Raw genomic sequence first — 24,714 nt, 5'->3', positions numbered from 1 at the left:
GAGTGGGCCTCCCACCTCCCACACAATAGTGTCCTTAGCTTGGTTGGCGGTGGGCAGGCAGAACGGTTGGCAGGGTCTCCTCCAAGGAGGGGGAGGGTATTGCTCATGGGACCTCCCCCCCTCCAAACACTCAGCTCTGGGCAAGACCTCTGGGGCAGCCACAGAGGGGGAGGAGGCTGGAGCACTTTGGGAGCAACTTGAGGAAGTGCAGCAGAATGGCAAGGGGCCCCTGGGAAAGACAGGGAAGCCCCAGGGCTCCTAGAGGTGCTCCAGGCTCAGGGGAGGAGCAGGCTCTTCCCCGCCACCCCCCTCACCAGGGAGGCTGGGGCGAGCCAGGAGCCTGGGGAGGAGGCGGTGTCCCTGGCTCCCAGCCCACCGGTGCAGTGGGGCAGGGCTGGACCAGCAGGGGCGGGGCCTTGGTGTTAAAAGAGGCAGCCGGGGCACAGAGGCAATGAGCTCTCCGCTCAGCTTAGCAGCGGGACACTGGCAACAGGCACTCCCTGCTCCAGTCCAGCCTGCACACTCCGCCGCCGCTATGGTCTGCGTGCCCACTGCCTGGTGCTCCGTCGCTCTAGCCCTGCTCGTGGCCCTGCACGAAGGTGAGCCGCCCTGGCCTCACCTGCTGCTGCAGCCCCTGGGTCTGGCCGTCGGGTGTCTCCACCTGGGACTGCAGTGCCCCCAAGCTAGCTGGGGGCATACAGGGGCGGGAGACCGGCGGCAGCAGTGGCGGGCAGTGGGGCCTCTGCAAGAGCAGAGGTGCCCAGGCATGAGACAGCCACTGGCCCTCCCCTCAGGGCTGCTGGGGCTTCCCTGGGCTGGCCCGGAGCTCCCGAGCAGCAAGAGAGAACAACTTCCTCAATTGTGCAAGAGGAGGGGCCAGCGGGTCCACCATCCCAGACTGTGCCAGGCACCCCAACCCACCTCTCCGCCTCTCTCTCCCTCCTGTGTGTGCAGGGAAGGGCCAGGCTGCTGCCACCCTGGAGCAGCCGGCGCCCTCACCCCATGCCCGAGGCGCCCACCTGCGGCTTCGCCGTTGCTCCTGCAGCTCCTGGCTCGACAAGGAGTGCGTCTATTTCTGCCACCTGGACATCATCTGGGTGAACACTCCCGGGTGAGCATCCCTGGGCATCTAGGTGGGGGCTGCCAGGGTGGGGGCTACTGGCATTCTGGGGAACCTCTGGCACAGCCCAGCTCTCAACTGTACCCACAGTGACCAGTTATTGTTTCAACTCCCATGTGGGGACTCCCTGAGCCATGCGGAGGGCTGTCTCCTGAGAATTCTCACAACAGTCTGTTAAGAAAGTGTTGGCTCCATTTTCCAGATCAGAGTACTGAGGCTCAGAGGGGTTAAGTGCCTTCCCTAAGGTCACACAGGAAGGAGTAAGTGGTAGGTTCCAACCTTGCTCTGTGGATGCCAGCGCTCACACCCACTCTGCCATGCTGCCTCTGCATGGTCTTCTAAGAATAATATGATTAATGACAGCATGTCTTGACTGTGCCAGGCCCTGTGCCAAGCATGGCATGTGCATTATCCTGTCATGAGCCCCTCAGCCTCCCCACGAGGCAGGCACTGCTGTTGTCCCCAAATGACAGGTGAGAAACCTGCCCTGTGTTACCTGGCTGAGCCCTGGTGGGAGCCCAGCGCTGTCTGTTCAGCCTGCACCCCCGCTGCCTCCAGGCCACTGCATACCTCACGCTGAAGTTTCTATGTTTGTGTTTTTTTTTTCTCTTCCCCAAATTGCAAAAGGCAAGAGAAGCCCGGCACGTAAGCGTGTGTGGAGCTAATCCGCATCCAAACACTCGCTCAGGGCGGGAACGCTGCCAGTCCCTGCGTGCTGGGTCTACCTGGAGTCATTACAACTCCAACCACACGGTCTAAAATTAGCTCTGTCACCCAAAGGTGCTGGTCCGACCAGCCACGGGGCTCTTGCCCTTCCCTTGGCCCGCCTCAATCAGACTCTGAATCTGAAATCAACCCCACCCAAAGACACACACACACACACACACACACACTGGCACACACACACACACACACACACACACACCATTCGTAAGTCTAAGCTCTAAGGCACATTTGTGACCCCTCTAGGCAAGTGGTGACCAGGTGGGGGTGGCTTAGCTGTGAGCCTGTGTGTTTAACTCTCTGAGATGAAGCGACCTCCCTTCCTCCAGGGCTAGCTGAAAGCCTTCTTTCAGAACAGGGGGACCAGCCTGGCTCCATCAGCTTCAGTTCCTGTCTGGGAGGACTCCCGGGTTCATAACTTTGGGGGGGTCCACAGGTTCCACCCCTTCTTCCTCATGCCGGGAGCTCCCACGGAGCCGACCCGGGCCCAGAGAGGGGAAGGGTCTTGTCCGGGGCTACCCAGAACTTGTGGAGGAGCCTGTGACTTTAGTGGTGGGACTTCTTTAAGTCAGGGGCTGGTCACTTTTCACTGCCACCCTGGTGGCATGGGTGGCTGTCCTAGTGTGTAGTGTGGACAGTGCCTGCTTGCCAATGGTTGTGGCTTATCTAATCTTCCTCTCTCTCTCTCTCTCTCTCCCTCTCTCTCCACCCGCCCCCCATCACTACCTTGCTGGCTGCCTGCCCACAGACAGACAGCTCCTTACGGCCTGGGAAACCCGCCAAGACGCCGGCGCCGCTCCCTGCCAAGGCGCTGTGAGTGCTCCGGCATCAGGGACGCCGCCTGTGCCACCTTCTGCCATCAAAGGCCCTGGTAGGTGGGCACCGCGCCTGCAGGGGCAAGGGGTAGTTGCTCTCCCGGACCTGCCCCGGGGAGCAAGAGTCTGGGAGAGCAGGAGAGGAGCAGGGTCGGGGCGAGCAGGGTGCTGGGGGTCCATAGGCCACCGTGGATCCTTTCAGGGAACCGGTCACCCCTGATTCGCTCCCACCACCCCGCCCTGGGGGCTTCTGAAAGCACTCACGCCCTCAGTCCTGGGCAGGAGGGAGTCTCCCCAGGTGACAGCTGAGGCGGTGGCAGGCCCAGAGAAGGGACAGGACTTGTTCTGTTTGGCCACACAGCTGGTCAGAAGGACGCTGGGCCTTCAGCTTTGGTCTGTCAGATCAAGTCCCACTGGGCTTTGGATTCTGACCTGAGGCTCAGGGGACTTTGGAACTTGCTAGGAGGAGAAATAACGTCTTCGATTGGGAAGCCATGGCACCATCCCAGGGTTGTCACAGAGTTGCTGGAGGGGACTTTGCCAAGTCTCCCTGGGCCTCAGTTTTCTCATCTGTAAAATGGGTGGGAGATTCTGTTCCTTCCCTCCTCCACACAGAGTATTCGGGAAAGCAGGAACTGGCTTCAAAATCCCAAGCTCCAGTTCCCATGATGGTTTACAAGAAACTCCTCCCCTTGGGGTTCAAGCTGTGTCTCCGCCCCTGCCTCAGTTTCCCCTGCAGCTGCAGGTGGCTGAATTCTGGGAAGGCCAGCCACTCAGCTGACTATTTCTGAGCTAAGAACACATTCCAGGTAGCTCAGTTTTCCTCAGTCCCCACCCCACCTGGGAAAGGAAGGGTGCCAGGTGCACAGGGATGGAAATAGATCTGCTCCTAGGCAGGTGGGGGTGGGGTGGGGGCTGGGCCTGCAGCCAGGTGGCTTCAGGGCCCTGGACAGCCCCTCACTTGGGCCCTGATGCTGTTCATTCAGGGCTGAAGCCGGGGCAGTCCCAAACGGCAAGTTCCCTGCAGACGTGTTCCAGACTGGGAAGACATGGGCCACTGCAGGAGAGCTCCTCCAGAAGCTAAGGTGAGGGGCACCTGCACAGATTAAGCGCCTCCTGTATGCTTTGCACATTCTCCTTATTCTTCATGTGAGGCAGGACCGGGTCGTCATGGGTCAGCTGAGAGAACTGAGTCTCAGGTGAAGCCACGTGCCCACAGTCACGCGGTACTCAGTGGCATCTGGCTGACTCCAGAGTCTGTGCTCTTACCCTCTGCACTCTTTGCTACCACCCGGCCTGGAATGGACTTTTTAGAGGGTTTGAGGGCTCACGACTGGGAAGGACCACGGCTGTTGATTCAGGCTGTGTTTGAATCGAGCGTCTCCCACGTGCTGGGGTGCAGAGCACCCACTGCCTGGCCTGCTCCTTCCCAGCTGCCTAGACTGCATCTCCTCCCTGGTAGGCTTGGCACCCAGGAGGTGCCCTTTGTCCAAACAAACTGACTTGAGTACAGAAACGGGCATCTGGGCAGGCAGCAGAGTGGCTGAAGGGGACTCTAGAGCAGGGACCACGTGATCTGAACCCCAATCCTGCCCCCACAAGCTGTTTGACCTCAGGCTCGTTACTGAACCTCTCTGTGCTTCAGGTTCGTGTTTTTGGAACAGAGAAATGGTACCATCAACCCCCAGGGCTGTCGTGAGGTTAGGTGAGCTGACACACGTGAAGCAGGTTGTGCAGGGCCTGGTGCCCCTGGAAGCTCCAGCAGTGTCAGCTGTCCCCACTTCTGTCACCGAGGGCTCCTCCAGGCTGGCCAGGGCAGGGGCTCAGCTCTTCAGGGTTTCCCATCTTTGTGGGGAAACAGAAAAATAGGAGAAAAGTCAGGACCCAGCATACGCTTAGGAACTGTCTAAGGATGAAAAAAAATCACGGCCAAGCATGGTGGCTCACGCCTGTAATCCTAGCACTCTAGGAGGCCAAGGAGGGAGGATTACTTGAGGTCAGGAGTTCGAGACCAGCCTGAGCAAGAGTAAGACTCTATCTCTACTAAAAATAGAAAAAATTAGCCGGACGTGGTGGTATGCACCTGTAGTCCCAGCTACTTGGGAGGCTGAGGCAGGAGGATCGCTTGAGCCCAGGAGTTTGAGGTTGCTCTGAGCGAGGCTGACGCCACAGCACTCTAGCCCCGGCAACAGAGCGAGACTCTGTCTCAGAAAAAAAAAAAAAAAAGTCAAGATATGACTTTGCAAATTCACAACACTTGATAACATGCAAAACTCGCTGTGCCACCTTTGTACTCATTCTCACAGTGGTCCAGGCCTGTTTTTATTTTACAGGCCAAGAAAGGGACTCAGAGAGGCTGAGACCCCTGCCCAAGTTCCCACAGCTGGGAACCGAAGCCAGCCTCCTAGTTCCCAGGCTAGAACTCTTGGTGCCAGAAAGTGGCCACCTGGATGACACCAGGGTCCTGGCCAGGGTCTCAGCCAGGTTCAAAGGGCAGCAAGCACTCATATTTTCCTGGGCTGGGCTGCCTTGAGCTGGGCCCTTAAGAACTGCAGTAGGTGGAGTTTGGGTGAGGGAGGGGAAGGTATACAGCCCAAGGAACCTCAGGAGCAAAGGTGTGGAACTGGGAGGACAGATTGCCAGAGATAACGCCGGAGATAACGCAGGGCTGTTGTTGGCTGTCTGGTCATTCCAGCAGCATTTGATGTTGAACATCAGCTTTGTCAAAGCCCCTGTAGGCAGAGAAGCTTCTAGGCCTGGTGTGCCCTGCTCTTGATGTGCAGACCTTGTTTTCAGGCTGTGGCCCTCTCTGACCCCGGGATCTGGGCAAGGGCTCTCATTCCCATTAACGCTGCCTCTCTCGGGGAGCTCTTCAGCAGTCCCTATCTCCTGAGACGCTAACCTGACCCTTCTCCATTCCCAGGGACATTTCTGAAGCCAAGATCCACTTTGCCAAGCGACAGCAGGAGGTGACAAGGAAGCCCAGGCCCACACACTCCTGGTGGAGGAAGAGATAGTGCTGTGAGCTGGAGGGACATCAGGAAGGAAGCCCGTGCGGAGACAGGAGGAGAGGAGCCCCTCTGCCTGCTTCGTGGGCTGGGGTCTCGGTCCCAGCCAGCCGGATCCAGTTGCGGGGCTCGGCACAAGCTCTGGCCTCCCCGCCCTGGTGAGGGGGCCTCCCTCAAGGCAGCTCCATGGCCTCACACTGCCCAGGAAAGCCCTCGGCCTCCAGACTGCAGAGCGGCCTCCCTGCGCCGGCCGCTGGCGCTCAGCCTGCTGAGAGGAACTGCGTGGGAGCGTGCTAATCTGGAGGCGGTGTCCTGGGGACAGTCCTGTCTACTGGGCTACAAACCAGGAGCGACCACGCAGCAATGGACACTCACGCCTAAGCCAGCCCTGGAGGCTGGATGGGTCCCCCAGGAGCCAGTGTCCTGGCCGGCCCTGTCTGTCCTCTCCATCCCTCCCTCCCCAGGGTCTTTGTACCCTCCTACCCTTGGGACACTCCTGGTGAGAAGGACCTGCTCTGCTTTACCCATCTGTATATAATGTATTTGCTCTAAGAACTTTGAGAATCCCAATTATTTATTTAATGTATTTTTTTAGACCCTCAATTATTTACCTGTGAATTTGTGTTTGTAATAAATGCTGAAATGGTACTCTGGTAGTTCATCTCGTCTGAGAGGGACGGTGGTAGGAGGCTCCTCTCAGGAAGGGGCATAGAGGACGGGGAGGAAAGGCCCCAGGGGCAGTGGCTGGAGCCCTGGGCTCTACTCCTACCCTTGCTGGGCATCTCTGGCTGCTAACCTGCCCTCTCTGGGCTCTCCTGCCTGTCGTGTGCCTAGACAGGCATCTGCAGCTGTGACATCAGGATTCCAGGACCTGCGTTCCCACTAGGACAGTAACTGATGGTCAGGCCTCTCCGAAGAGCATGTTTGGAAGAAGCAGAGACTATGAGGGCGCGGGGACCCCTCCTGCTCCAGCTGTCCTGTCCCACGGGGGCTGACTGCAAGGCCCAGAGCGAATCTGTCCGCTGAGGGATGAGGCCAGGCAGATTCTAAGGCTCTGCGCACCCTGGTGGTCAGTGACTGGCGCTGTGGGGGGTGGAGGGGAGCCTAGCCCGGCCCTGGTCTCGCCCCTCACCCTGGGCCTTGGGAGGGCCCCACTGAAGTGGGGGGGGACACTTCTCTGACCAAGGAAGTCCAGGGCTTCGGCACTGGGATCGCCAATCCTGCCACAGCCCCAAAAGCACCCTACCTGGGTCCCCGGGACAGTCTGCAGCCAGGGCCAGTCCTGCTGGCAGCTGCGTGGACCCACGGCCTCCACGTCACCAAATCCCCCCGCGAGTGAGTGTGTGCGTTTCCCACAGCCGGCCTGTCCTGCCGTGGTGGCCGTGGCCTGCGCCAGCTCAGGGAAATACTGTGGACTGAGAAATGGTCACGTACACCCTGCTCCGATCCTGCCTGGTCTGCAGAGCCAGCCCTGGCTCCCTCGGAGAAGAAGGACACGTCGACATGTATCGAGCTCCTACTGTATACTAGCACTTTGTCCAAATGAACTCATTTTATCCTCACAACAACCCCGTGACATAGGTACCTTTATTAGCCCCCATTTTACAGATTAAGAAACTGATGCAGGGAGAAGGCAAGTGGCTGTCCTCAGTTCGCACAGCTAGAAAGTGGCGGCAGCAGAATCGGAACCCAGGCCTTCTGGCTCGAGTTGGTGGTGTGTACGTGCGTCATAAACGTCTGCTGACTGAATTCATGGATCACCACTGCGTGCGACCTCGAGCAAATCTTTTTCTTGCTGAGCCTCAGTTTTTCATCTAGAAAATGGGAAGCGACAGTCGCTACCGCACAGGGCTGGTGTGAGCGCCAGTTAGGATGCCAGGCTCAGCCCAGGCTGGATGGGGCAGAGGGTCCGCTGTCACTGTGACTGTGATGAGTGGGAGGGACGGGGTGAGAAGACCTGAGGGAGGTGGCGAGTGGGGCTGGCTGGGGTGGAGACGGGTGGTCGGAGGAAGACTCTGGGTAAAGGTGCCACTCTTATGGCCTCAAAAGATGACATGAAATAAATAGAAAGACTCAAAGGACTCAAATAAATAGGAAGAAAATAGAGGGAATCCCAGGCAGGGGGAACAGGGAGGGAGAAGGTGTGGAAGTGGGAATGACGAGGGAGGGTCCTCCGGAGGTCCCCAGGTGACCAGAGCGTGGCAAGGGGAGGAGAGCAGGAGGTGAAGGCCAAGTCAGGAGCCTGGACTTCCCCTCGTGGGCCATGGGGGGTATGAAAGTTCTGTGCACAGCAGGGCCCTGGGCGGAGCTGGGCGCTGGGAATAAGCCCCGAGGGCTAGTCGGGGCTGAGGGAGAGCGAGGGGACAGGTTGTGGGGAAGCAAAGTCCCACCAGCCCTTAGGGGTCCTCAGTGCGTCCCAGGTGGTGACCGGGATGCTGTGATGCCAGGGGAAGCTCACCTTGGGAACCCAAAGCAACAGCCGATGGCCAGGCCGGGCGGCTGGGTGGGGCAGCCGGGACTGCAGCCGCAGTGGGGCCGCAGAGGCAGGAGGGGATCCTGGCGCAGGGTGTGTTGGAAGCTTAGAGACGCAGACGCTCACCACTCTTGGCACAGGCCCCGGTGGCCCTTGGCCAGGGTTCAGAGATCAGTGACCCACATGATTGAGCAACAGAGATGATTAAAGAGGAGGCCCAGGAGACAGCGACAGGCCCAGGCGACGCCGCAGTCCCTTAGTCCCTTCTTCCTGGGAAACAGGGGCCTCCGGCTTGGGCCCTGCACTTTAGGGACCCTGCTCAGGCCCTTATGCAGGTGTACCTCTCGCTGCAGGACAAATTTGCAGGGCTGTGGGGTCACGTGTGCCCGAAGTCTGTGCCTGCTCCTAGACCACACTCCAGGTAGCTGGCCCCCAGCAGTGTGGGGGTAGGTGGGCTAGAGTTTGGGAAGGAGCAGAGAAAACTTTGCGAGGAGCAGCTGCCACGTCCAAGGGGTCCCTGGGAAGAAGTGTGTCTACATTTCAGGAAGCTTGGATTTTGTGGGGCAAAATCTCCCCTTTTCCTGCTTTTTCTGTAAATATAGTACCTTTTGTTTTTCAAGGCTTTTTGAGCCAAATTGATGTTCCTTTTGACTGGAGCACTAGGCAGAGACAGGCCAGAAGGGGGCACAGGATGACCCAGATTGATTCGGGTTCCGAGGACAGAGGCTGTGGGGCAGCGAGCAGCTGTGCCCTGTGTCTGAGCCATGTGGCCTGGTCTCTCCAGGGACAGCGAGGCTGCAGTCTGGGCCCAAGGCTGCCTCTCCCTACCCTTCACTCAGGAAAGAGCCCACCGGAATTTCTCCCCCACTCCTTATTGAAAATAGAGTCCAGGGAGCTGGGTTTTCAGTTCGGAAAAATCATTTGCTGATTAGGGTGATAAATTATTGGACTGTGGCCACCCATTCATTTGGTCATGAATAATAATAATCACCTCTGGAGAGACTCTTGCAAGCAAGACAGACACAGTCCCCACCCAGCTGTTCAAGAAAACATTTGTTAAATATTAAGATAAATATAATAGCTGACATTTATTGAGCACCTACTAAGTGCTTTCCACATATTAACTCCTTGGTTACTGACAGCAACCTTATGGAACAAGTTCTATCATTATTATTCCCATTTAATAGAAGAGGTAACTGAGGCACAGAGAGGTTAAGTAACGTGCTCAAAGTCACACAGCAAGTATATGGCTTAGCTGGGATTTAAACCTCAGACTGTTAACTTATATGCTGTCTTACCTCTCTGATAGGATACATCCACCCTGAGATGGAGCCCCTGGGGAGGGGGAGCCCAGGGTGGCTTCCTGGAGGAGGTGACATCTAGGGAATCAGTCAAGTGAAGGAGGAGGGTGGAGAATAGGGTTCCAGGCAGAGGGAACAGCATGGGTTAAGGTTTCCTTCTTCACAGGAAGGGAGCTATTCCCAGCCTCTTTCAAGGAGTAAATGAAGGAGGGGCCTGGGAAAGGCTGGAGGGGCAGGCGGGAATGGGCAGTACCCTCCTGAGCCCAGAGCACACCCTGGGCACCGGCATGGGGGGTGCTCTAGGCCAGGGAGACATCACTGTCACCCCCCTCCCACAGTCTCAGGACATGTCTCCAGGAGACAGGCCACCACACCCGAGTGCCCTCCACTGAGGCTCCTGCCTCTGGGACCCACGCTTGCTGCCCTCAGGGGTCTCGCAGGCTGGCAGGAAAGACAGACAAGGGCAAAGTGAAGGGACAGGAAGTGGCACACGTTAGGAGCTGGCCTTCCAGCTGGGGGCAGAGTGTGTTGAAGGGCAAGTGGCGTTTGCACGTGCTGGGACAAGGGAAAGGGCATCACAGCTGGGGGACGGTGCGGGGTGTATCTGGCCAGAGCGTGGAGGAGTCCGGGGAGAGGCAGCAGTCTGATCAGCAGGGCCAGGCTGGGAATAGCGTCCAATGCCAGGAATTTGCACTTGAGTGATGGGGAGCCAGCGAAGGTTGCTCAGCAAGGGAGAGCCAGGATGGGAGCTTACGGTTGGCCCCTCCCCGGCCAGGGCCTCCCAGCCCCTCTCAGGGGAGAGCAGAGTGGGGGCCTCACCTTGGCCTGCCAGGGCTCCCAGCCAAGAGCCCTTGGCAGCGCAGAAGGGGGCCGTGTGCGGGCCCGCCGGGAGCCCTGGAAGAGGAATGCAGCCTAATTAATTCTCCGCAGCTCACAGGGCCTCGCCTTGTGGGAGCAGCTGCCAGGACAGGCCTGCCAGGACGCCACCAGCCCAGCCTGCCATCGCTCAGCGCTGCAGGCAGGGACGGGGGGAGGGTGGGACAGCCCCTCGCCTCCAGGCACACACGTGTCACAGCCAATAAAACAATCATAGGAACAGTAATACTGAGGCTCTGAGGCCCTGCTCGCACACTGCGTGCAAGTGAGTGTGTTGTACTCACTTCTTCTCTAATCCTCACAAGGACTAGAGCGGTTTGTGCTGTTATCTCCACTTTGCAGATGAAGAAACTGAGGCTCAGAGAGGGAATCTCCCTCCCCAGGGTCATGCAATCAGAAAGCAAAATCAGGGAAGCTGGGATGTGGACCCAGGCAATCCGGGCTCCAAGACTGTGTTCATCATAACCACCATGCTGCGCTGGTTCAGCAAGGGACACTGAGGCCCTGGGGAGACAGGTGCCTTTCCCAAGGACAGTCAGCTAAAACAGGGCCTGGGGACACTGAATGGAGTGAGGACCTGGGGGGTGGCGGGAAGTCCATGCCCCTAGCCTCTGCTTGAATTTTCTCCTCCTGAGGTTTCCCATGGGGTTCACCCGCCCCTGGCCTGCAGGTCACCCTTAGGGACATGTGGCTCACTACTTCCCAGAAAGTCAAGCTGTAGGAAGTGACCCTGTCTCTCTGGGGCCTCCTGCTATTTGGTCCCAGTTCTGCTACCTGTGCCCTGTCCCAGAAGCCCAGTACCAGCACCACCAGCAGGTCTCATGCTGGATGCGCGTGTTCAAAGAACCTTCCCAACAGCCCCGTCAGCCCGGCCACAGCAGGACACAGACACCGGCAGAGGCTCAGAGTGGTGCAGGGATGGGCTGCCCAAGGCCTTACAACTAGAAAGTGACAGAGCCAGGACCGCCCCAGACTGGCCTGACACCAAGACTCTGCCCCCCTAGACAGCAGACCAGGAGGGCAGTGTAGCCACAACGTGCTCACCTCTGAGCCTCAGTGTCCTCATCTGCCATACGGGAGTGAGAGGCCCAACCTTATGGGCTTGTCCTGAAGTTCATGAACAGCAACTGACACTAAAGGCACTGAATGTGTGTCATATAATGTCCTAAGTACTTTACTTAATTTTAAAAAATTTTCCAAAACAAGATTTTATTCATGGTTACATAATATATCATTATAAGGCTTTCCCACAATGCATTTGTTACCCTATAGATGTATATTTAAGTTTGCCCAATTTCCCACTGAAGGAGGTCAGAATTTGCCACACCAAAATATGCCACTTTTGCATAAGGATTGTTTTGAGCTACAATCAGTTAAGAAGCAGCACATGCAGGAAGAGCGTTTTGCCTTCCCCATCTGCCTAAACGCAGGACATCAATTTCCCTTTGTGAAGATGCTTCTCCTACCCTCTCCTGTACCAGGAAGAGAAGAAACATTAGCACTGAAAACAGCAAGTCAGCACCAAGCTGAGTCTGCATAAAGCTTACTGAGATTACCCTTATCCTCCATTAGTTTCCCCCCATATCTACCTTCCCACAATTTGCCACCCCTCGAGGCCCAACCTTGTCACTTCTTCACAAATTTATCACCCTTTGTTAAAATGGTATATAAGCCCCTGGGTCTAACTGCCTCTTTGGGCCTTCACTTCTATGAAGGCCTTCATGCACAAAACATTAAAATATTAACATCAAATAAAATTTCTATGCCTTTTCTCCTGATAATTTTTTTTGTCACTTTGATTTGCAGGCCCCAGTGACAAAATATAAGAGGGTAGAGAGAAGGATATTTGTCCTTCCCTACACTACCAATAAAATAACACTGTGTGGTACACTTGTACATGAATGTTTCTATTTATTCCTTATTCACTTTTCACTACATATTTTTATTGATAAAATTTATGCACTATAAAATCCACCCTTTTGAAGTTCACAATTCGGTGATTTTTTAGTATCCAGTTAAGTCCTCACTTAAGAGTGTTGATAGGTTCTTGGAAACTGCAACTGTAAGCAAAATGACATTTTTCTCATCAACGTTATAACAAAATGCCATGGAAGGAAACATTATTCGAGGACCGCTGTATGTAGTTTTGTTTCAATTAAAGACACAATTTGACATTAAGTGAGAACTTATTGTGTTCACAAAGTTATACAATCATCACCACTATCGAATTCCAGAACATTTTCACCGCCCCCAAAGGAAATTCTTTACCTATTAGCAGTCACTCCCCAAGTCTCCCTGCCCCACCCCAAGCCCTAGGCAACTACTCATCTACATCTGTCTCTATAAATTTGCCTATTCTGGACATTTCAGCTAAATGAAATCATACAGTACGGGCCTTTTGTGTCTGTCTTCTTTCACTTAGCATAATATTTTCAAGGTCCATCTGTGTTGTAGCATGTATCAGTCTTCATTCTTTTTCATGGCCAAATAATAGTCCATTTGAGGGATGGATCACCTTTTGTTTATCCACTCATCCATTGTTGGACATTTGGGTTGTTTCCACTTTTTGGTCTAAGTACTTTATTTGAACCCTCAATGACCCCATGGGGAGGTGCTATTAGTACCATTGTATAGACAAGAGACTGAGATCCAGAGAGGTTAACAATCCACCCAAGGTCATGGAGCTAGTGAGCAGCAGTGGGGGGCTTTGCCCTGGAGTCTGGCTCCAGAGACGATGGCCTTAACCACTGCACCCTAGCACCATACTGCCTCCTCAGTCGAAGTGAGTCCATGCACCCAGCAAACTGCCCCAGAGGAGGCACCCAGGGAGCACTTAGCAAGGGGTGGCGGTTCTCAGCAGCATTTCTGAAGGTGGCAGAGCCAGGGGCTGCCAGGCAAGACTTCAAGCTAGGGCAAGGATGTCAGGGCACCCAGTGATAAAGAGTTGCCACATCAGCACTCAGGTGATTCTCCCAGAAAGAGGACATCTCTCCACACCCAGGTGGGCTCTCTCCCTCCACCGAGCATCCCAGAGCCCACTTCTCCACCCATCCCCCCCTGGGAAGCCAAGGCTGCTCCTCCCTCGGCCCCAGCACCAGCCACTGGCCAGCAGAGGAAGGATCCTTGCATGGGGTCAAGGTCAGAGCTGCAGTCCTGGCCAGCACTGCCCAAAGCATGACTTTGGGAGGGTCTCTGCCTCCTCTGGGTCTCCAACTGTGAAATAATGGGACAAGAAATCTTAATGCTTTCTAATCAATTCTAAAGGTAATATAGAATATGAACAAAATCTGTGGCTAAAAAAAAAATGGAAAAAATATAGGACTATCTGGAATAAAAAGAAATTCTCCCTGCCTCCTTACACCAAAAATGGGGTAGGTAGCTTTGTTCTATGGATTCACATATATATGACATCTAACTTTTTAGAGGTGTTGTAAAATAATAAATGGAAACATAAGTCTTACTCTCCTGTGACCTGCTTTCCTCATACCACGGAACTTGCTCCAACCAAGCACACATGACCCTCCTCAGTCTTAGCTGTGACAGCCCTGTGTGGTCCACAGCAGGGACAAGCCACCGTTGCCTACTGCTGCCATGTGCATGGCCTCCTGTTACTGCTGTTATAAACACGCTGCAGTAAGCACCTTGTTTATACATTTTTGTTCAAAGGACAGATTGTTAGAAGTGAAATCGCTGGGTCAAAGGGCATGCACATTTTAAATATTCTGTCAAAAATGGGGCTCCAGTTTGTACTCCTACTGCCAGGGGCAGGGGGGCGAGAGCCCATTTCCTTCCATCCTTTCCAGCATGGAGTTTTGTTTCTCTTTTATTATTTGTTGATCTGATGGGGAGAGCATTTCTTAACATGGAAACTGATGTGTAAGAGAACTAAACCCGGCTGGACTCTCGTGGAAGGGGTGAGGGGCATGGAGACCCACCCACGTCCCTCTTGCTCCCCAGTTGGCACAGAGGATCCTTCTGTGTCTTCCAGGGCTGGTATCTAGGATCCTGTTCAGCCGGGGGTCTGTCCCTCTGGGGCTGGCTTTAGCCCCCAGCCTCTCAGGCCTCCTTCCAGGCCAGGCCCCCGGGGAGCTGGGGCATGGGGGAGGGACTGGCCAGTCTTCTTTCCCAGCTGACCCCACCCCCATTACAAATGTGCCTTTTAGCAGGGACTGTATGAAGACAGCATCTGCATCTGTAAGCAGGTGCAGTGAGGGGACTTTTGGCACCTGCACCTGCAGGTGTTTTGAAGGGGGAACCCAAAGGGGTCCTGGTTGCCTTTCAACCTGTGGTCCAAACAGACTTTTTGCAGAAGGCTGGAACCCAGTCTTGCCTCTGCCTGGGCTTTGCTGTGCAGACCCAGTAGGCCACTGTCCCTTCTGGGCTCCAGGCTCCCACCTCAGCTGGCTGCCAGCCTGGGGACATCCGTCCCAGGCAGTAGGTGAGAGTCTGCCACCACTGGAGGCCACACACAGGAATTACCCTAGGGTGGGAGGAGGGCAGACTAGGGCCGAGGAGGGCAGAGGAAGTGAGTGCACCCATGCCCCTCAGGGCCAGGAATCTGAGGCTCCCTCTCAGTGACTTTGTATGCTGGAGTCCCACCTGGCTAATATGAGATGTGTGTGTGCACGAGTCACTTATGTGTGAGCAGACATGCACATCAGGGTATACCTGTGTACAACATGTGTTCTCATATGGGCAACTGCGGATACTTCTGCATGTCTATAGGTATTTGGGTTTGTGTCTCCTGTGATGGGTATTCATGTGCAACCCTCATATGTGTATGTCCTGCTGTGTGTATGTTCATGTTGACATGTACTTGTGTGTGACTGTGAGTGTCCCTTTGTGTGTTTTTGCCCGTGTAGCTGCACAGATGTATTTGCATGTATGAGGATTCATGTGCACCTGTGGGATTGTGCATGAAAGTGCATGAATGTGGGGTGCAGGTGCACATGAGTGACATGAGCACATGTGTGGAGGCGATGTGTCTGAGTATGTGTAAGAGCACATGCAGGAAGTGAAGTGCACATCGGTGTGTGCATTGGGAGTGTGCAGTGCATGTGGATCCGGAGGTGCAGGAGTGCGTGTGGGCACGACTATGCGTGGGAATGCTGCCGTGACTCCCTGCCGATGTGAGAACACAGATGTGCATTTGCACACACAGGAGCAGGAGTGCGTGTGGGCACGACTATGCGTGGGAATGCTGCCGTGACTCCCTGCCGATGTGAGAACACAGATGTGCATCTGCACACACAGGTGCAGGAGTGCGTGTGGGCATGACTATGCGTGGGAATGCTGCCGTGACTCCCTGCCGATGTGAGTACACAGATGTGCATCTGCACACACAGGTGCAGGAGTGGGTGTGGGCACGACTATGCGTGGGAATGCTGCCGTGACTCCCTGCCGATGTGAGAACACAGAGGTGTGCATTTGCACACACAGGTGCAGGAGTGGGTGTGGGCACGACTATGCGTGGGAATGCTGCCGTGACTCCCTGCCGATGTGAGAACACAGAGGTGTGCATTTGCACACACAGGTGCAGGAGTGGGTGTGGGCACGACTATGCGTGGGAATGCTGCCGTGACTCCCTGCCGATGTGAGTACACAGATGTGCATTTGCACACACAGGTGCAGGAGTGGGTGTGGGCACGACTATGCGTGGGAATGCTGCCGTGACTCCCTGCCGATGTGAGAACACAGAGGTGTGCATTTGCACACACAGGTGCAGGAGTGGGTGTGGGCACGACTATGCGTGGGAATGCTGCCGTGACTCCCTGCCGATGTGAGTACACAGATGTGCATTTGCACACACAGGTGCAGGAGTGGGTGTGGGCACGACTATGCGTGGGAATGCTGCCGTGACTCCCTGCCGATGTGAGAACACAGAGGTGTGCATTTGCACAGGGTGGGAAGGGACTCGGGGTCTGTGGAACATGACATTTCCTCCAGCCCCCATCCCCATGTGGCCCGGACCTCTATCTCCTACTCCCACTGAGGGACAATATCACTGTATAAACTCCAAACATCTTGTTTTATTTACATGCAGATTAATTATTTTAGTAATTAGCAAGTCATTATAAATCTTATTTATTTTAAAAACAAACATGGCTATATAACAGACGCAAAATTCAGATGGGATTTGAACAAAAAGCATGAGAGTGGAGAGTTTCCCACACCCACCCTCCAGGGGGTCTGGGGTCACAGTTGGACAAGCCTGCAGGGGTGGGGGGATCAGGAAGGGGAGGGGAGGGAGGAGCCGGAGCAGAAAGCCAGTTTCCGAGGCTACCACCCCAGCTCCATCCCCGGCCCCATCCGTGGCCCCCCCCAGGGCTTGGGTGGGGGTCGGGGTGGACCAGACAGAGCCCTGGCCTGGAACTCGGGAGGCTGCAGGCCAGCCCCTGACAGCAGCTGCACCAGGCCTGTCCACGGCCTCATCTGTAGCATCTGGAGCTTCTGTCGCAAGGAAGCTTCGGCATCTGCCCACCTTCTCCGCTCACCTCCTTCCTGCGCCCAGAACAATCTCTACCCCCACCTCCACCCCTACCCCCATCCGCCACCTGCACTGCCTCCTTCACAAACTTCTACCTACCTGTCAAAGCCCACGCCCGTGTCACCACCTGGCCACATATTTGTGTGTCTTCCCAACTGGACTGTGAACTCTCCAGGGCAAAGTCAGGCTCAGAGCATTCTTGGGTCCCCACGGCCCATCCCAGCCTGGCATGGCTTAGATATCAGTCACTGTTTGATTTTAAAAATTCCCTTCCCTTCCCTCAAGATAAGAGGCAAATGAAGGGAGACCGAGGGCTCTGTGAACAGCAATGTTGGGTACAAACAGCAGGTTGCGGGGCGCCCCCAGACCAGGTGAGTCAGCCTGATCCTTGCCCCAGAGGAGGGAAGGGAAAGCGACGTTTATCACTCTCCTCCTGGGCTGGCAGCACCTAGGCCATCTACAAGTCTTGGTGCTTGCGATCCTCACCACACACCTGCAAGCAAGCAGCGCTTGATTCCCGCTCCCCAGAAACTGCCCCTGAAGACGAGTTGGCAGCAGGGCTGGGGCGAGCCCTGTCGCCAGAGCCATCTCTGGGCTCTCTGGGCCACAGGCTTTCTCTCCCCTTTACGAACCCCACCCACAGCCCTGGCACTGAGCAGGTGTCTGTGACTCTGCCCCAGGGGCGGCACAAAGTGCCCTCAGGAGCAGCCCTTGGTGATGGGTAAATGAATCTGGGGTGGTGGGTAAGTGCCCCAGCTTCCCCACCCCTCGGGCAGCATGGCTCTGAGGCTTGCTCCACACCGTCCCGGCAGGACGGCTCTGAGGCTTGCTCCCGGGTGCCTGTGTTGGCTTCCGTCCCATCTCCCTCCCCACGTCCCTCTGGCTTCCTAGAGTCACCTCACAGTAAACTCCTTGCCTCAAATCCTAGTGCTGCTCTGTTTCTGGGGGCCCCAACCCAAGAAGGGGGCAACAGGTGCAGGGAAGACTTATGCCTGGGTGACCAAGAAAGCTCTGTTCCAAAGGGGCCCCTGTCTCAGAGAGGACACGGGACCTGGTCAGGGTCCGAAGCCGGAGCAACCCTGAGGAGCCCTGGCAGGTGGAGGCCAGCGCAGCTGCTGCTGCCCCAGGCCGTGCTCGGGGCCAGGGAGGGCAGGGGCTGCGTGTGCACGAGAGAAGGGGGAAGGGCGCGGGTGTGAGCCAGGCAGCCAGCGGGAAACAGGGCTTATCTCAGGCCCAGGCTGCACCTGCACCTCCCTCCTTCTACAGAAGTGCTGCTCCATATCTGCGCCCCGCCCTGGCAGGTGCAGGGAGGACCCGCCTGGGAAATCCCAAGCCCTCCGCAGGCCCCCTTGGCTTGGGTCCTTCCAGGTACAGCAGGAAGGCTGCCTGGGGTAGGGCCCTGGAGGGGAGTCCGAGCAACTCAGTGCCATTCTCTGGGCCTCAGTTTCCCGTTCATAAAGTGGTACAGGGCCTGGGTGGGGGTGAGGAAGTGAATGAAGTGATCTCAGCACCCCTTTGGGAACTCTCAATCTCCAATTCTTGCCAGACAGTCATTTGCACACAAACATTAGATGTGGCCTATCGTGCCCCTCCTCCCTACATGCTTTCGGAAGCAGGTATCAATTAACCGAGAGGAATGAAGTTCTGATGGTGGAAACTCAAGCACTGGAAAAGACGTGGCTTTTATATCCTTCAAAGCAAGCAGCCTCATGAAGTGAGAAGATCACAGTCTTTAGTGCCAGATGGACTTGGGTGCAAATTCTGTGTGACTCAGAGAAGCCCCTTAACCTCTCTGAGCTTCAGCTTCCTTGGCTATGAAATGGGCTAACAAGGCCCAGCTGGTCCCAGGAAAACATCTGCAATCTCCTTTAATCCTCAGTCAGGCGAGGAAGCAATCTGATTCCCAATTGGTAGAAGAGGCCATTAGAGGCCCAGAGAAGAGTGTGCAGGCACTAAGGAAGCCTGGCTCCACTCGTGTGGGTATGGCGTGTTCGGACCTGGCTGGCCCCTGCCCAGGAAACCCTGGACCTCTCAGCCCCAGCCTCCACCTTGCCTGGGTCATGCTCTGTCCATCTCAGCTTTTCTCCTGCCTGGCCTGGCCCTGACCCGAGGCTCACCCACTGCCCCGCTTCCTGCACCTGGCCGCTGGGGCAGCTGGGGCTGGGCCTGCAGTCTCCACCCTGCTGGGGGATACCTTTGGCCCCGCTACACCGGGAGCTGGGCCAGGAGTTTAAAGGGACCACAGTCCAATTCTACTGCCTTGAGAAGCTCCTCAGAGTCGCAGAGCAGGCATGTCCCAGCCAGAGAAGGATGCTTGGACCCACTGACTTCAACCTGGAGGAGGGACCAGAGGCCTTCTTGGTTACACTAACGGGGATCAGGACGGCAGAAAGGGCAGAGGTTGGAAGGTGAAACTGAAGTCAAAGCAGACAATGGACCAGCAATTCCACTTCTAGGTATACCCAAAAGAAATGCCTAGATATGTTCACAAAAAAAAAGAAAAATGTGTACTAGCATGTTCATAGTAGCACTATTTATGGTAACCCAAACTGGGAACTGCCCAGAAGCCTAGCAATAGTAGAATGACTACACAAACTGAACTACAGCTGCACCAAACCATATAGATGACCTGTCAAACAAAAAGTACAAAATAGTAGATATCATGATATTCCATTTATATACAGTTTTAATACAGGCAAAACTAATCTCTCGTGTTAGAAGTCAGGGTGATTTCCCTGGGGACGAGTGGCTGAAGGTGGGCAGGAGCGGCTTCTGGGGTGGGGCCATGTTTCATTTCTGACTCCACATGCAGGCTGCACGGGTGTTTTCAGTTTGTGAAAATTCATCGAGTGGCAATTCATGATGTGTTTACTCTTCTGGATGAATATAATGCTTTTGAACTTCATACAAGTTGAATCTTATGGCATGAACTTCCGTGTGTCTGGCTTCTTTTGCATGGCATGGTGTTTTTGAGATTCATCCATGTTGTTACGTGTAACAGAAGTTTCTTCTTTTTCATTGCTGTATCGTATTTCATTGTGTGAATATACCACAATTTGTTTATTTATTCTGTTGTTGGAAGTTGGGCTGTTTCCAGTTCAGAGCTATTACAAAGAGTGCTGCTTTGACTACTTTTGCACCAGTCTTTTGGCGAACATACGTATGTATTTCTGGGGTACACCTAGGAGGGAAGTTGCTAGGTCATAGGGTCTATATACCTTCAGCTTTATTATTATGATTATTATTATTATTAGATACTGACAGTTTTCCAAGGTGGTTTACCAATTCACACTTCCACCAGCTGTGTAGGACAGTTTCCCATCCTCGCCAGCACCCAGTATGGTCAAATTTCCTTCTGGCCACGCTGGTGTGGGAGAAATGGTACCACATTGTGCTTGCGATTTGCAATTCCCTGATGCCTAATGAAGTTGAGCACCTGTCTTGGTTGGATTCCCTACAAGCAGACCCGGTGACAACCAGTAGAGAACAAGTAGTTTATCTGGCAGGCATATTGGTCTGCTCAGACTGCTGCAGCAAAATACCACAGGCTCTGGATGGCTTAAACAACAAAAATTAATTTTCTCACAGTTCTGGAGGTTGGAAAGTCCAAGATTAAGATGCAGAGGGGTTCCGTTTCTGGCGAGGCTTCTCTTCTTGGTTTGTAGACAGCCACCTTCTCTCTGTGTCCTCATGTGGCTTCTTCTGTGTGTGGAGAGAGATCTCTGGTGTCTCTTCCTCTTCTTAGAAGGACATCAGTCCTATGGGATTAAGTCCCTCCTCCCCTTATGCCCATCTCCAAACATAATCACACGGGAGGTTAGGGCTTCAGTGTATGAATCTTGGGAGACACAGATCAGTCCAGAGCAGCAGGTGAGCCTAGGAGAAGCTAGAGGGGAGTGAGGAAGGAGAGAGGACAAGGAGGCCCGGGTGCTAACAAACAAGTTGCCACCTTGGCCATCTGGAGCTTCATCCGGAGAATCTGGGGAACTGTGTAAACCACACGCTTTAGGGTTATCCCACCCACGGAGCAAGGAGCTGGATTTTCACACACCAGCTCCTGTTGGCCGAGGGTTGAGGGTTATTACAGGGTGTGTGTGTTGGGGAGGGGTGCATTAACTCCCTGGCCCTTCCCAAGCTCTGCGGATACCCTTGGGCTTGGCGCTGCAGGCACGGCCGTTGGAGGAGCACACTGCTGCAGCGTGTTGTCACGAGCTACTCACCGTCAGATCCGGCTGCTGTGAAGTAGTGTCTCATGGAGAGCTGGATTCTGAATTACAAGTATTGACTGTCCAGGCAGGTGAGGGCATTCCAGCAGGGGGACAGCGTGGACAAAGGCCTTGAGGGAGGAATGCACTGTTTAGCCTGAGGCTACATAGAGAAGGGCACTGTCCCCAATCCAGCTCCCAGCACAAAAGCGCCCCAAAATCCAAGAATGCCTCCTGCAGCCAGGAGACACAGATATCTCCCCAGCAGAGAGGCTTCAGGCTAGGCCCACGCCCTGGCCGGAGGGCAAGGAGGACGGGGCCAGGATTCCCAGGGTGGCAGATGCTGCTCTGTCCCTCAGAGGCCAGCCCACAGTGTGGAAGTCAGGGGTGTCAGGGGCTGACCCCAAGGGTGGGGCCTGAACAAAGGACTGAGCTAAGGCAGAGGGTATACTAAAACGTGAGAAGGGGTCACTTAGTGTACAACCTCACCCACATAAATGCACAGCGTGCTTCTCTTCTGGGGTCTTCTCGCAGGCTGGAAAGTTCTGTGTGTTTGCACTGTTTGTGAGGCCTGCACAGTGCAGGCCAGGGAGGGGGAGGCAGGGAAAGGCAGGGCCCAGGAGTGTGGGCTTGGACGGGCACCCCTCACCCCACAACCACCACTGTTTTGGCCTGAGGGAGATTGGGAAGTGGGAGCTGAAGACAGGTCTGAGCAGGGTCTAACTGCTCTGGATAGCTCCCACTTTGGAGCCAAGCCACATCCGACTCGGCATCCAAATAACCAGTGTCTTCCCTATAGACAGAGGTGCAGTCCTGACAGAACCTGATGGAGGCCAGGCGCAGTGGACAACTGTTTGTCAGTTCCGCCTTCCTGGCACAAGCCGTGTCTCCCTGTTAATCCTGCTCTGTCCGTGGGGCTCAGGTGGAGAATCCTCCCCAGGTGCCCAGGCAGGGGGAGCTCTTGGACCATGCCCGGCCAGTCACTGGCTCAAGGATGAACACATGACCTTAGCCAGGCCAATCGGAGTCTTCCTAGAGACTTTTGCTAGTGCTCTCTGGAAACTCTTCTTCTTTTTTTTTTTTTTTTTTTTTTTGGACAGAGTCTCACTCTGTTGCCCAGGCTAGAGTGAGTGCCGTGGCGTCAGCCTAGCTCACAGCAACCTCAAACTCCTGAGCTCAAGCGATCCTCCTGTCTCAGCCTCCCGAGTAGCTGGGACTACAGGCATGCACCACCATGCCCGGCTAATTTTTTCTATATATATTTTTAGCTGTCCATATAATTTCTTTCTATTTTTGGTAGAGATGGGGTCTCGCTCTTGCTCAGGCTGGTCTCGAACTCCTGAGCTCAAACGATCCGCCCACCTCGGCCTCCCAGAGTGCTAGGATTACAGGCGTGAGCCACCGCGCCCGGCCTGGAAACTCTTCTTCTGAGATTGTGAGCTGTAAGAATGAGATTGTGGCAGCTGGTGGACGTCTTGTATCACGTGAGGAAAATCTGCGCAGGGAATAAAAGTCAAAAATCAGGCAGGCATAGATAAGAGATGGAAAGAGAGATAGTCTTAATGACGTCAATTCAACACCCAGAGTAGCCAAGTCTGAAACTCCTCAGACTTCCCATTTCCATGAGCCATTGCATGTCCTGCTCTGTTTATGTTTGATTGGCGTTCCTGTCACTCGCAGTCTAAAGAGTTCTGATGAAAACAGTAGGTGAGAACACAGCCAAGCCCTTTCTGCACCTTCATGACCCAGAGATACACAGAGATTGTAGAGAGTTCCTTTTAAAAGGGCGCTTGCTACTGGAATGTTGTAAGGAGGCAAAGATCTATGTTCTGCTGCCCTTCTTTGAGAAGCGACAATTGGCTGATGCAAAGCGGAGGTAACATTGCCAGCAGTTTATGTTCAAGAGTCCAGATTGTCACTCACAGCAGAAGGGCCAATTCTCAGCAAGCTGCCCTTTACCTCACTGCTCAGAGTGTTCTGGAAGGTGGGAAGGGCTGCGATACATTTTTCTGACCAATGATTCTAGGGTCATTTTATTACCTTTTCACTTGCCGGAATGTGGTGTCAGAGCTATAAAGATTTAAGAGAAAGGGGAAAAAAATATTACGTTTTTGCAACCCCAGCATGAATAGGCATTGTTGCACATTGTTCAATTGGTTCCCTTGTTAATTCAAATAAATTCAACAAACAACCTGAATGTGTATCAGTAAGGGTCTGGCTAAACAAATTATAGTGTGTGGATTTTTTAAAAAAATAAGGTAGCTCTAAAATATAGTTTCATATAAATATGTCTGTAATATATGAAGGGTATTCTTTAATTTGCAGAATAGTATATATAAAACATGCCCATTTTTGCAAAGTAGAACTTAGAAGCCCTATCATTTGCAGGAGACTTATCATGTATACTCTTAGGTGTTGTGGATAAAAGGTAAAAAAAAAAAAAAACTTAGCAATTAAAGGTAACTCAAAAAAAAAAAAAGGTAACTCATTCTCTGGGGAAAGATTCAGTTAACGTAAACTTCAGTTTCTATCAGAGCTTTTTCCCCCTTACAAGCAGTCGCCCTTCCAAGATGGGGTCTACGAGCAGAAAGCCTGGGCGTCCTGCTCTGTCCAGGGTCCTGACAGGCAACTGACCCACTAAGGCTCTAGATGGCCTCCTGTGTCCTCCTCGAGTTGTCAAGATGCTGGGACATCAGGTCACCCTCCCACACCACACAGGAGACAGGCGTATCTAGCTGCCCTATCCCTGGTCCTCTCTCTGCCCAAACACCCCATAGGAGGTTGAATGTTGGCCCCCAAAAGACAAGTTGACACCCTAACTCCTGGAACCTGTGAATGCGATTTTAGAAAAAGTGTCTTTGCCGATGTAATTAAGTTCAGGGTCCCAAGATGAGCTCTTGGGATTATCCAGGCAGGCTAACTCCAATGGCAAGTGCCGTTACAAGAGGAAGTCTGAGAGAGACTTGGCACAGAGCAGGAGGTGACTCATAAATGGAAGGAGAAGGACACGTGCAGACATAGGTAGAGATTGGAGTGATGTGGTCATAAGGAATGCCAACAGCCACCAGAAGCTGGACGAGGTAAGGAACAGATTGTCCCTTAGAGCTTCAAAGGGAGCACAGCCTTGGTGACACCTTGATTTCGGACCACCAAGGTCGTGGTAACTTGTCACGGCAGCCCTAGGAACTGGTGCACACCCCACGCTGCCCTTTCTCCTCTCCTGTGGACATGGCCCAAGCGGCCTTCCAGACATCATCCTGCAGAGGTCTAGAGCTCTAGCAGTGGGCAGACGGCCCCCGACCCCTCCCCTGGCTGGGGTGCAGGGTAAGTGTGGGGCACCAGGTCCCTCAGGCGGTTGCTTCCCCTCACTTTTACCTGGTCCATATCTGCTTTTCCAACTCCTCGGTGGCTCTTCTGAGAAGTGGAAGGGCTTCACCTTGTCCTGAGCTGGGTAGGGACTTCCCTTACATCACAGCCTAACTTCTCTCTACCTGTGGCTAGGGTACAACTCCATGTTCAGTCCTCCAAGATCTGCTCTTGACATCCATGAGAAAGCTTTGGGAACAGGGAAACCCATTTGCTCTCTCTCATGGTAGATGACGTTGACTCTCTACCACCTTCTACGTCCCTGCCCTTCCTCTTGAAAACACGCCAGTTTTCGATCTGGAATTGACCCTACCCTCATGTTGCCAGTGTGCTTCAGGGG

At 54.3% G+C, this 24,714-nt stretch overlaps 1 protein-coding gene across 2 annotated transcripts; it reads left to right on the top strand.

The window, feature by feature from the left end:
* Window positions 1-535: 535 nt before the first annotated feature.
* EDN2 (endothelin 2) lies at window positions 536-5,675 on the top strand. 2 transcript variants are annotated; one of them, XM_069477783.1, is made up of 5 exons: window positions 536-599; window positions 955-1,111; window positions 2,592-2,714; window positions 3,645-3,743; window positions 5,582-5,675. In XM_069477783.1, the coding sequence occupies exons 1-5, from the start codon at window positions 536-538 to the stop codon at window positions 5,673-5,675; spliced, it is 537 nt and encodes a 178-aa protein (XP_069333884.1). The 2 variants fall into 2 exon arrangements, with proteins under 2 accessions (XP_069333884.1, XP_069333885.1); XM_069477784.1 differs by lacking the exon at window positions 3,645-3,743.
* Window positions 5,676-24,714: the final 19,039 nt, after the last annotated feature.

Source organism: Eulemur rufifrons, chromosome 8, assembly GCF_041146395.1.
Source record: "Eulemur rufifrons isolate Redbay chromosome 8, OSU_ERuf_1, whole genome shotgun sequence".
NCBI lineage: Eukaryota > Metazoa > Chordata > Mammalia > Primates > Lemuridae > Eulemur > Eulemur rufifrons.
The sequence above is the reverse complement of the archived record's forward strand: the minus strand, read 5'-3'. Positions and strand labels throughout refer to the sequence as shown.